This window comes from Lipotes vexillifer, unplaced genomic scaffold, assembly GCF_000442215.2.
Source record: "Lipotes vexillifer unplaced genomic scaffold, Lipotes_vexillifer_v1.1 scaffold408, whole genome shotgun sequence".
NCBI classification, from domain to species: Eukaryota; Metazoa; Chordata; class Mammalia; order Artiodactyla; family Lipotidae; genus Lipotes; species Lipotes vexillifer.
Window position 1 is genome coordinate 2,766,036 of NW_006787469.1, and position 12,750 is coordinate 2,778,785.

Sequence of the window (12,750 nt, forward strand, 5' to 3'; positions counted from 1 at the left end):
GGGGGGTGGGGGTTGGAGTTGCCTAAAGGGGCCGGGCTTCTTGTGTTACAGTTCCTGACGGAGCTGACCAGGCTCTTCCAGAAGTGCCGGTTGTCTGGCAGCGTGTTCATCACCCTGAAGAAGTGTAAGCAGCTGTGGATGCAGCAAGGCCGGAAGGGAGCTGGGAGGCCGAGCGATGTCCCGGCCCGGGTGCCCAGTGACTGGGAGCCACAGGCAGAGTCTGTCTGCCGCGCGTCCCCGCCTTCCCGTACCTTCCTCCACCTGGTACTGGCGCATTCAGGGCTGAGGGGCCGGAGAGTATTGGGGATTGTGGCTGGTGCGGCCCCCAGCACTTAGCCACCTAAGTCAGTTCCGCTTCCAGTGGGCCCCAAGCATGTCAGGGCTCGTATTTTTGTCAAGGATCCCAAACCGCGCCATGATTAGTGAGATTTAGTCCGCTTTGATATTAGTGTTCCCATCGTGGAAGTGGCAAGTAGGTTCCCAAAGTGTGGGCAAGGCGTCTGTAATAGCAGATAATGTGGTTAACAGAACTAGATCAGTGCAGGTGGATTAGGTATCCTCTTGGAATCCTTCTCCTACTTTTTAACTCTTCGTCTTCCTGTTAACCACGTCTGTGGCTGTGTTCACCAGGATGTATTTTTCATGCAGATGATGGTCGAACTAAACCCATTCCAAGGAAGGGTTCTGTGGAGGGCTTTGAGCCCTCAGACAACAAGTGTCTGTTAAGAGCTACTGATGGGAAAAAGAAGATCAGCACTGTGGTGAGTTTGATTCCTAATACTCCTAATTTTGGAGTTTAAAGACTTGAATTTAACTTGAGGGGTATATCTGAACGAGTTTTTTTTTTTAAGTTATGAAATAAAGCCTAGTGTGTAGCTCCCCGGCTGTTTTGGGATCAGGATCTTCTTTTATTACCTTAGTAATAGAAAACCCAAAAGCAAAATTGAAGAAGGTAGAAGCCAAACACTTGTTAGAAATAAAATTAACATATTGGTCCTTACTCAGAGTAGCACTGTTAAGGAGCAATTGGCATATTTGATTCCTTATTCCTTTACTGTGCTGGGCCTTCAGTGAACAGTTTCTTGGTATCAGATGCTTTTACTTTTAAGCTGATTGTTCATTTATCTTTGTGGTTCATGTACCAAACATGTATTATATTAGGCTTTGTATTTGAGAGCATATGATTTAGTCAAGAGTCCTAGTATTATTCCCTTTCAAAGTGGAGGTTGAATATGGCAAAGCAAGAGACTGCTTGGATTCCAAATGAATACTTTATTCTGCTGGGGCAGAACCAGACCTGCCCTCTAATCACATCAGCATAGGATATTCATGATAATGTATGCCATAATTAGTTGATGTCTCCCATTACCAGTTATCTTGAGAAGACTTTTACAGTAAAGCAAGCTTATGTGGCTTTTAAAAATAAAGTTGGGTGTCATGAAATACAGAAAACTAAGGAGTCTTCAGAGGTAGAATTTCTTTTGTTGTAGCTTGCGTTTTGCTTAAATGGACCTGAATTAATGGTAGGTTTAAAATAAGATGGGGAGGGAGTAATTTAAAAGTATCTTGCACAAAAGATTAAGTCCTTTGACGTCTCTCAGAACCCTGAGAAAAAGTCAGTGCCATGTGTGTAAGCGATTTCAACAGAGGCAAGAGGCATAGCTTCTTAAGGAGCCCACTTCTGACTCTTTCCCATCTTGGTACAATTCTCAAAGTGCAGAGCTACTTTGCTTGTTCCTCAGGCAGAGGAAAGTGGAGTAGAAAAATAGCTTTTAGTGTATTATGACCCCCTGCAATTGGGAAGAAATATTTTTAAAGATTAGGATGTTGTCTTCATGAGGCTTTTGAGTTGTTATTGGGTGAGGCAGATGATTCCTGTATGGATAACAGGGGTGACCTTTTCCCCCATTCTTTTCCAGGTGAGCTCCAAAGAAGTGAATAAGTTTCAGATGGTGAGTGTCTGGTGTTCTCTGTGTCTGTTTCTCAGGGCAAGAGTCAGCATAATAATTAACACTGGCTTAAGATTGCTATTTAGGTTCACTGCTCTCCTGTGATGTTTTACCAGTAGTTTACAAGTAAAAGCTGCCAGGCTGTGAATTCTACTTTCAACGCTGATATTGTCTTTTTTAGCTAGATTTTGTTGTCTTAGGCTTCAGATATGCTCTATGTATAGTATAGCTGAATAAGAAGTTGCTTGTAGTTTTCCATGTTTGCTTAAAAAAAAAGTAAAAAACATGCAACTCACTAGTGGGTGTTGCAGAAGCTGCTATAATGTGAGGGTGTTTTCCTTACACCATTTTCCTTAGGATACAAGTATCCGCACGGTATTATATGCTTTATCAAATAGGCTTTCTGATTTTGGCTACCCTAAATCCATTATGGAAGCACAGCAGATGCTCCACCAATTTGCAGCTCTTCCCACTAAGGTCATGCTCTGTGTCTTTTAGGCTTATTCAAACCTATTGAGAGCTAACATGGATGGGCTGAAGAAGAGGGACAAAAAGAGCAAGAGTAAGAAGAGCAAAGCAGCGCAGTGAAGGGCACCAGATTTCCCGCTTTCACCAGTTAACCACTGAATTGCTATTTTTCCTTTGGTTTTTACTTTTGGCCACAAAGCTGGGTTTCTGATTCCCCTACAATAACTGTTTTCATGTGAGATTAGGGTCATTTTTGGATGGAAGAAGGGCTGCAGTGTTTACAGGGTAGTTACAAGAAGCCAGTTTATTTTATATCTGGCTAAGTGGTTTGTGTTGTATGGTTGTATGTTTCTGGATAATAGTTTACAGTCTCTGTAGCCGTCTGTGAAGAGCACTGTATCATTAAACCTGTATTTATCAGTACTGACCATCTTTTATCCCTTTTCCCATCCCATAAAAAGTTTCTGGCAATAGCTCCTCATTCTGGGTGACTGATTATGAATAGGCTTTAGGCCCTGTCTTATGAGTTACTGGAACTGAAACCTGACAATTTTATAAAAAGTTGTGTTATTTCATGGGTATTTTTCCCAACTTGGCTGTATAATTTTTTTTTTTTTTCTTGCGGTACGCGGGCCTCTCACTGTTGTGGCCTCTCCCATTGCGGAGCACAGGCTCTGGACGCGCAGGCTCAGCGGCCATGGCTCACGGGCCCAGCCACTCCGCGGCATGTGGGATCTTCCCGGACCGGGGCACGAACCCGTGTTCCCTGCATCGGCAGGCAGACTCTCAACCACTGCGCCACCAGGGAAGCCCCTTGGCTGTGTAATTTTATCATCATAGTTCCTTTAGCAAATTTGAATGAGTTCTCATAGCCAAATGAGAGTTTGCTTAACCAAACTAAGGATAAGCCTATTACAATATCATCAAGAATAAAAATTCCAAGTTAATGATGATATTTGATTTCTTTATGCCCTTTATTTTGGACATTTTCATGTGCTCAGTATATAGGGCTGAGAAGAACAAGGCTGTTTTCTTGTGTTCTAGCTCCACAAAACCTTTAGTGCTAATAGATTTGCAATTAAAAAGCAATAGATATATGAAAACATTTATTATATTCAAAAGATAAATTTATAATATATTACACATGAAAAACCTACAAAGCTCAACTCTGTAGGACAGCTTCTTAGAACGTAAAGCTAATTTAAAACAATGAATGTACAACATTTTATAGTATAAGCTCCTGTCTGCATGAACAATGTAATGATCGTTCGTTCTTTAGGATTAAAATAAGATTCTGTAGTAGTCATCTCTGTAGCTATACAGGAACAGCACAGACACTCTGCAAAAGAAGGGAGAAGACAGGATCAGTATAATGGTAGAGAACAGAGTTGGTAAATTATTTTTAGAACACTTAACTGTAGGAGTTTTGTGTAATCAACAACAATATGGAAGGCCAGTCACTAAAAACATTACATAAGTTTTAGAGAAGCTGTGACTGGCAAGGGTCCACAGTATAAGGGTCTACACAAGGAGCCCACCATTCACCTCACAGGCTTTGTTGTTTCCTTTTAAGTGGATGATAACATGAACAACTGGCAAGGGGACATAAAACAAAGTAGTCACACTTGTTTTCGTTCATTTAAATGTTTCTAGGAGTTACCTGGGTGATTAAAAATTATAACTGGTGCAGAAAAAGCATTTGAAAAAACTCATACCCATTCATAATTGTAAAAAAATAAACACCCTTCAGAAAATGAGTAATTAAAAAAAAATTATAACTGGGATAGCTGCTACTGGGACCACTGCGTTTTGTTATTGACAGAATCATGACTGTGATTCACAGTCCTGATTACCAGTTGCAGTTCTAATGTAGCAACTTATTAGCCATCTAACCTCAACATGACAATAAGATATTTGTCACTTTAAAACCCCTCGGGAAAAAGACCCCCAAAAACAAAAAAAAACCCTCTTTGAGTTTTAACCCATGTTGAAATCTGTAATGCCTAAGAAAACTTACTTTTTTTCTACTTTGATGTTATAAATTTCATCACAGACTAATTTGAGGTATCTTTGCTTTGGCAGGCGTGACAGCAGCTGCTTCACAGTTGTGTTAAATGCCTGTTCATCAGCATCCCACTAGGAAAAAAATAGATAAGACTTAACAACAGATACTAGGGTTAAAACTGTTTTTTTCTGGGTCACTGATGAAATGTCAATGCCATTTCCCCCTTTAAGTATACTGAAAAGATCAGTTACAGGGAGAGAGAACTAATGGGGAGACTGCTAGGGTTCTTCCTTTGAAGCATTGAGTTTCTTTACAAGACCAGTTTACTAGATCCTGACTAACAGTGCTGCAGCCCCAGTGTGCTCATGTGACTTTATACCAGTTATTTCTGCCAACTGTTGACTTTCTGTGAAATGGAGATACCACCTCTGATATATATGCATTTGAGTGGCTCATAAAGCAGTAAATTCCCAGTACATGCTTATTTACCAGACAACAGAATACTAGTGGGGAGGGGAAACAGGGAAGGGGGAAGTGAGCTTATAAAAGAAGCTACAGCACAGGGAATATAGCCAATATTTTATATAAATGGAGAATAACCTTTAAAAAAAACCAAAACGTAGTATGAGATGTTAGCTCTGGGGCAAAGTTCATTTTTCATCTAACGTAATCTGTGACTAAACATTCTGGATAGACAAAAGCATTCTTTGGTATGACGTTGCAAAAATCACCTGTAGTTATTCTTACAGTTGAACATTCTTATAGCAAAGCTAAGTATTTACATTTTTTTAAAGTTCAATTAGGCTATTCGATAATAAGGGTATGTACCTGTTATTAAAAAAAAAGCATATGAAAAAGGACCTAAATTTAATTTTTACGAAAAGATCTTCCATGTAGTTCTAGTTCTGCAAATGAGCTTCCCTAGCTGGAATGAAGGTTTATAGAAGGGGCATAGTGTAGTGGGTAAGAACTTAGATTCCACTAGTCTGCCTAAGTTCATATCCTGGCTCTGCAACTTCCTAGTGAGGTGAATTTGAGTAAGATATCTAACCTGTCTGCCTCCCTTTCTCCATAAAACATACAACGATTCCATTTATCTGTAAAATGGGGATCTGTAAGAAGGTAACATATGTATCCCTTGGGGTTGTTGTGATTAAATGAGTTAATATTTGTAAAGTGCTTAGAACAAGGCCTGCCACAGCCTGACACACAGTAAAAGCACTAGGTGTTAAAATCATCTCGGAAATTTAAAAGAAAGTCACTAGAAAAGTGTGATTCCCTCAAAATTTGATTTAGTAATACATATGTCACATAAAAGGAACAATGTTACCAAATCCTGGAACTGCCAGAAAAATACCTAATATCACTAAGAAAATAATGCCATTTTCAACTTTCTTTTGGCAAATCAACAGCTTTGGGATTTTAAAGGCCATAATGCAGAAGAGTTCATCTTGCTTACCTCTAATGATAGAAACTGTAAGATTGTTTCTTTGGGTAGATCCACCTGTTGATACACAAAAATGTACATCATGTCAGGGAACCTAGGCAGCACATACTGACTTGTGCCTATGGTGTCACTTTGGATGGAGCAACGTGAATGGGATGCTCCCGTGCTTATTGAACTGGACAGTGATGTGATCTCAGCACTGGTGAACTAATACTCCCAGGGCCCACACATCATGCCCCAAAGGTTTGACACTGCTATCTGCAGAGGCCTGAAACATTAGAAAAATGATGATTTTCGTGTTCAGTCCCCTTCCCCCGCAATCTTTCAGAGGAAGAAACTAGGAGAAACGGCCTGCATCCCAATGCTGCTAACACTGAGCAAAAAAAAGGCCCTGACCTCTGAGGAAACTACTTTGACAGTATGGACAAAAGCCATCCTCAGAAAGTTAAAGAAAGTGACTTACAGCCAAAATTTCAATTTCACTGCTTTTCTGATGCAAGTTAGCAAGGGAGGTCTGAAGTCGGGTTTGTACCTAAGAAGAAGAAAGCATGTTAGAATTCAGAACCTGTCAAACCAAGCCATCTTTCTTGCCATTTCATTTCTTGTTCTAGGAACAATCACAGGTGACAAACCAAAGCCTAGAAGGGATCCCAAATATTATATAAGGACTTGCTCTTAATCCACCTCAGTAAAATGAGTGTCTAGCCTATTATAATCTCAGGGGAAATGAGATTTTTATAGCCTATCTTGATCGTTTGTTTACTAATCCACCTAGCTGCTTATTTCTTTATAATTTTGAAATGAACCTAATAAAAGCTTAGTACTGTAAAATAGTGCATGTGGAAGCAGGGAGATTTTAGTATTAAGCTAAATTTAGAAAAAGGGGACAATGACAGCAATGAGAACATGGAACTGAAATATGGTAGAAAGATATGAAAAACAAGTTTCTACCCAACATCCTGAGAAACAGCCAGGAAAGCTAACAAAATGAGGTAACTCGATCTTTTGTATTTCAATCTAATTACCTAGATGCAGCTGTTGTCAGAATTACTGGATCCAAACAGAAACTTTCTGATCCAGCTCTAACAGCAGATGGGGTTTGTTTGGTTTTGTTGTAAATAACAAAGCAGAAGAGATCTACCACAAGACTTGGGGCAGGTTTCTCACTGCATACATGTTTTTGATATCTGCTCTTTGCCTGATTCTGTGCTAAGTGCCAGGTAGAATAGAAAAGACGTGACAGGGCCCCAGTCCATTATTATTCCTAAATAATGACTGCTCTCTTCATACCTTCTTCCCAAATGAGGCCAGTGTCCCACCTGTGCTCATTAGCCTTGTCCTGCACTTCCCTTCCCACTGTCCCTCCCATTTGGAACACTCTCATCTTCCCTCTCTGCCTATTTAAATCCTTCAGGGATCACCTCCATGAAGCCTGTCTTGATCATCCGTGCAAACACTGATCTTTGTCTCGCTCTTATGTCTGTAGCACACTCTAACACTCATTCAGTGTACTTATTAATTCAGCATCCTATTACTGATCTCCTTCTATTTTCCAACTATATAATGCATATGCTTCGGAGGTTATAAACTCTTCAAGGACTGGGGCCCTGTCACGTCTTTTCTATTTTACCTGGCACTTAGCACAGAATCAGGCAAAGAGCAGATATCAAAAACATGTATGCAGTGAGAAACCTGCCCCAAGTCTTGTGGTAGATCTCTTCTGCTTTGTTATTTACAACAAAACCAAACAAACCCCATCTGCTGTTAGAGCTGGATCAGAAAGTTTCTGTTTGGATCCAGTAATTCTGACAACAGCTGCATCTAGGTGCCCACAGTGTACACTGACGCCTCTTTGGAGGACAAATGGGGCAGAATCCTGGCACCAGAGATGCTCTGTGTTGATGGAATTTTCATAAGTCACCAAGTTCAGGAAGTGGAAAGAAAAACATTTCCAGGAAACTGTTTCTTTTCCTCCTGTTCTCTTCCTCCTTTGTAGCTCACATTAGAAAGCCAAGGAAACTCTGACCACATACCTGAGTTTCATACCGCCTCCTAGCGCTGGCTGACAGCTTCTCTGGGGCTACCACGCTCACAATGGGAAAAACTGTTGCTCCATGGATTTCAAACAAACCTGAAACAGACAGTTTTAGCCGTTATGGCCTCATCTGGTCCCACTTTCTATAACACACCACAGAGATGGCAGAGACGATTAGAATCCACTCGGGAGTGATTCTATGGACTGGATTGTGTCTGAGTTTTGTGTTCTATCTCTGCAACTGCCTGCATTTGACCAGAAGGAGTCCAGAACCCCACCCAACCCCCAGCAGTTCTGACACTTCTCTCAAGATCACCAGCCTTCTTTCCTCAGGTGGGAGGTGACAAAGGCATAGAGAGGCAGTATGAGCCAAACCTCATGAACCTAAGAAAAAAAATCAAACAGTATTTCCCAAACTAATACTCCTTTAAATTCCTCAAAGCATTTGAAATCTGATGGTGGCACAAAGTCTGCTAACAGAAATGAACCCAGAAGACCCAATTCTGTTAAAAGCCAAGTATGTCTTCCTGTGGACTTCACTGGGACATTTCTTTTTCAGTCAGGTTGACAGATGTGGTGAAACTAAAGGCGTAACTATCACCACTGTTCCCTCTTGGCTTTCATGAAAACAAATGTATATAGTGTCTTTCTCTAAGGCATCAAAATGCTTTTCTTCAATCTTCCATATGGGGAAAATGTATCTACATTTGACCTATATAATAAACTGAATCAAAGGAAGATTAAACCACTTGTAAAAATAAGACAGAGATATATCAGGACCAAAAGAGTCACCAAACTCCCAGTGGTTTTATCATCTTCTAGAATGTGGGTTTCAAAGGGATAAATTCCATTTGGTATAACTAACTGTATATATTACTTTAAGAGTATATTTCTGATGCAGTGAGTTAGCCACAGTCATAAGTATTCCGAGCAAACACACACACACACACACACACACACACACACACACACAAGCAAGCATTATTATGTTTAGGTTACAATTAGTAATTATACCTGAAGCATTAGAAAATGACCCCTTCAGATTTTGTACTGCAAGATTATCGGAAGCTTCTCTAAAAACAAGCAAACAAAACCAGTTAGAATAAACAGTCATTAAGACAAAACACAGATAATTTACAGTGAGCTATACTTAGAGGGAGGCTTTTTTCTATTAAATATAAAAATATTTAATAAATATTGGTTATTAGTGGAAGAAAAACAACAAAAAAATTTGCACTTAATTATGTTTTTGGTTAAGAGCAAATAAAAATTATCAAGGCTGTCACTTCAAATTAACATTCTAGAGACAACATTCTGATTTATTCAGCTGGGTGTGAAGTACTGGCTCAACATAAGAAGCTAATTTCAATGAAATATAATGGGTGTTCTTTCTGCTCCCCTCACAATACAAGGAAACATTAGCCATGCCCCGCCTTCATTATGGCAGCAACCTTGGTGATCACCCACAGGAGAACATTTAGTAAATGAGATTCTTTCAAGAGCTGTTGAATGGATGTTCTTTCAAAGACTGAATTAATTTATAGCCTTTGAGAGACATAATAGCACTCTATCTTGGGAAAACAGGGAAATAAACATTCACATGGAGGAAAGATTTTAAACCTTTCCCTGCTAAAACTAAATCCCATCTGGCCTGTTAAGCGTCTTAATGATGTTTGCCTGTACTATTACTAATAGTCACTATTAATTAGTTGACTATTTTTTGTTTTTCCTTCTAAACCTCTGCCTTTGATTTGGATTCTTAATCCTAATACCTAGTGACTTCAAGAACATTATATTCTCTTAGAAAAAGCCTGATGGTGAATGTAGTCAAGCTAGGTGCATATGGGCAGGGTCAGGGGCCGGGGACGGAGAAGCAAGCAGGAACATTTATTTTATATAAGCCAGGATTTCTCTGTCTTGGCACTATTGACATTTTGGGCCAGGTAACTGTTTGTTGGGGTGGGGGTGGGGGGGTCAGTCCTCTGCACTACAGGATGTTTAACAGCATCCCTGGGCCCTGCTAGATACCAGCAGCACCTCCCGCTTAACAACCAAAAATGCTGTCTCCAAACATGGCCAAATGTCCCCTGAGGGGCAAAACTCCTGCTGGTTGAGAATAACGGATATAAGCCAAAAAAAGCAGAGTAATGTGTTTTCTGATTATGAGCATAAATACAGGAGTTACAAATATATAGAAAAGCTTAAGGGAAATTAAGATCCCTTGTAATCCCACTAACCAGAAATAACTATAATTTAAAAATTTGGTCCATCATTCCACACATTCTTCTATGTATGGGCTATATATTTTGGTTGAAACAAAAATGGGATCATATAATACATCTTATTTGTGGACACCCTTCCTTGTAATAAACTCAGCTTTACCATAATAATCATTTTTAAAGGCTGCACAGTATTTCACTGTATTTACTGTAATTGGAACAGTCTTCTATAATATTGTGATATTATAAGTGAGATTCTCAAAGTGTGGTCCAGAGACCCCTGGAAGCCCCTGAGATCCTTTCACAGGGTATCTGCAATGTCAAAACTATTTTCACAATAATCCTAAAATGTTAACTATCCTTTTTATTCTTATCCTCTCATTAATGTGTGATGGACTTTTCCAGAGACTACAGGATGTGTCTCACAACAGACTGAATGCAGAAACAGACAATATAGTTTCTTCTACTAAAGCATTAGAGATTACAGAAATGTACAACAATGCATTAACAATATCTGCAAAAATGTGAAACAATGCCATTCTTTCTTACTGCATTTATTTTGTTTTGGAAAAGTTATTTTTTTTACTTTTAAATAAATTTATTTATTTTGTTTTGTTTTATTTTGGGCTGTATTGGGTCTTCGCCGCCACACGCAGGTTCCCTCCAGTTGGGGCGAGCGGGGTCCACTCCTCGTTGTGGTGTGCGGGCCCCTCACCGCGGTGGCCTCTCTTGTTGCGGAGCACAGGCTCCAGGCACGCGGACCCCAGCAGCTGCGGCACGCGGGCTCAGTAGTTGTGGCTCACGGGCTCTAGAGCACAGGCTCAGTAGTCGTGGCGCACGGGCTCAGTAGTCGTGGTGCACGGGCTCAGCTGCTCCGCGGCACACAGGATCCTTCCGGACCAGGGATTGAACCTGTGTCCCTTGCCTTGGCAGGCGGACTCCCAACCACTGCGCCACCAGGGAAGCCCGGAAAATAGTTACTTTCCATTAAAAAATGTTATGTAGCTTTGCATGTAATGAGTTTGTTATTTAAAATGAGTGTTTTTTAAATGTTTACATTTTAATTTCTAACATAGAAATTATTGATAGATATAATCCACATAAACAAAGCTCTTTGGGGTCCTCAAATAATTCTTAAGGGTATAAAGGGGTTCTGAAACCAAAAAGTTTGAGAACTGCTATTATAAACAGTGCCTTGATAGACATCTTTGTACATATCCCTATGGAATAATTTTACTATAAATTCCTGAAGTGGAATTGCTGGGTCAATTTTTTTTTTTTAAGTTTAGTTTTTAGGCTTTTAACTTTGTTAAATTCCTATCCAGAGAGTTGAACCAATTTGCATTCCTATGATGAGTATGTGAGATCTTTTCCTAGAATATTATAATCTCCCAGAATATTAGATCTTTCAAAACCACTGACAAAACAATACTGAAATTCACTGATTAACAGACCAAATAAGATAATGGCAGATAGATTTTGGTTCCTTAGGCTTTTCAAAATGATAAATTTTTTTTTGACATGTTATGAAGGACAAACGTTGAAAGTCAGTTATGACTAGTCTTACGTAGGCAGTCATATACTTAAACTGCTGAGTTACTCAGAAGCAATAGAATGGTTCAATATAAGTTAACCTGACTCATCTTTATTTCCCAAAAGGATCAAACTGACTTTTAAAATAAATGTATGGTAATTCTAGATAGGCAGTTGCAGATGGTTTTCTGGGCTTTTGTTTACTAAGTTACCTGATAGTCCTTTCATCACTGACTTTAGTCCTCAGTTTCTGCACAACATGGTCCACGAGATCAGACTCCAGCACACGTTTCTCTGTTTGCCTTTCCTTCTCAAAAGACTTAACCTTAAAAAGAATGAAACAGATCCATCATTTCTGAAGCCAACAGGCTGAAGAGTACTATAGTAAGTCTACTAAGTCAACAGTTTAGGTTGATGGCTCTTAACCAGGGGTGATTTTGCTCCCCACAGGACATCTGGCAATGATTAGAGACACCTGTGGTTGTGACAGCTGAGGGGGGCGCTACTGGCATCTAGTGGGTAGACGCTAGGGATGCTGCTAAACATCCTACAACGCACAAGACAGCAGCCCCACAAAGAAGTATCTAGCCCCAAATGTCAAAATGTGGCTGCTGAGAAACCCTGGTCTAGATCAGAATAGATTATAGATGACAGAATTAAAAAAAAAAAAAAAAAAAAAAGGCCAAGACGAACCAGCTCCTATTTCATTTGATTCTTTCACATATTTTCCCTCTTAAACATCCTCGGGTCAGTCACCAAGGTTTCTACAACTCCTTGCTCCCTCCTTTCCAAAGCCTAGTCCAGTCATCCCACTTTTACAGTGCCTATCTTTTCATCTTCACTCCCATGGCCAACACCCTGCCTTGGCTTGGGATAGCCTGATATTCTGCCCTCAGCTACTGCATCTCCAATTATCCCTCACTCCATTCCATGCTACATATCCCTGCAGATGAATTTTTCTCATATACACCCTGATGTCCCCTTCTGTCCAAAAAAATACCCTGGCTCCCTCCTAACTGCTAAAACAAGTCCAAATTCCTTGGTTGGGCATTCTGGCTCTCCTTGATCTAGCTAGAACCATTCTCTCCTGCTGA

The 12,750-nt window shown here is 40.0% G+C and overlaps 2 protein-coding genes across 2 annotated transcripts in view; one reads left to right on the forward strand and one right to left on the reverse strand.

Annotated features, from left to right (window-relative positions):
• Positions 1–2,998, forward strand: part of SRP14 (signal recognition particle 14) — a 10,643-nt gene extending 7,645 nt beyond the window's left edge. Inside the window, exons 2-5 of the mRNA XM_007460207.1 lie at positions 52–124; positions 649–761; positions 1,920–1,952; positions 2,448–2,998. Coding sequence (XP_007460269.1) covers positions 52–124; positions 649–761; positions 1,920–1,952; positions 2,448–2,537 — 309 coding nt within the window. The 3' untranslated portion in view covers positions 2,538–2,998. The remainder of the gene's footprint in view (positions 1–51; positions 125–648; positions 762–1,919; positions 1,953–2,447) is intronic.
• Positions 2,999–3,698: 700 nt separating this feature from the next.
• The window catches only part of EIF2AK4 (eukaryotic translation initiation factor 2 alpha kinase 4), a 123,878-nt gene continuing 114,826 nt past the window's right edge, over positions 3,699–12,750 (reverse strand). Inside the window, exons 33-39 of the mRNA XM_007460187.1 lie at positions 11,869–11,981; positions 8,919–8,977; positions 7,903–8,000; positions 6,333–6,401; positions 5,882–5,926; positions 4,435–4,553; positions 3,699–3,756 (exon numbers count right to left, since the gene is read on the reverse strand). Coding sequence (XP_007460249.1) covers positions 3,699–3,756; positions 4,435–4,553; positions 5,882–5,926; positions 6,333–6,401; positions 7,903–8,000; positions 8,919–8,977; positions 11,869–11,981 — 561 coding nt within the window. The remainder of the gene's footprint in view (positions 3,757–4,434; positions 4,554–5,881; positions 5,927–6,332; positions 6,402–7,902; positions 8,001–8,918; positions 8,978–11,868; positions 11,982–12,750) is intronic.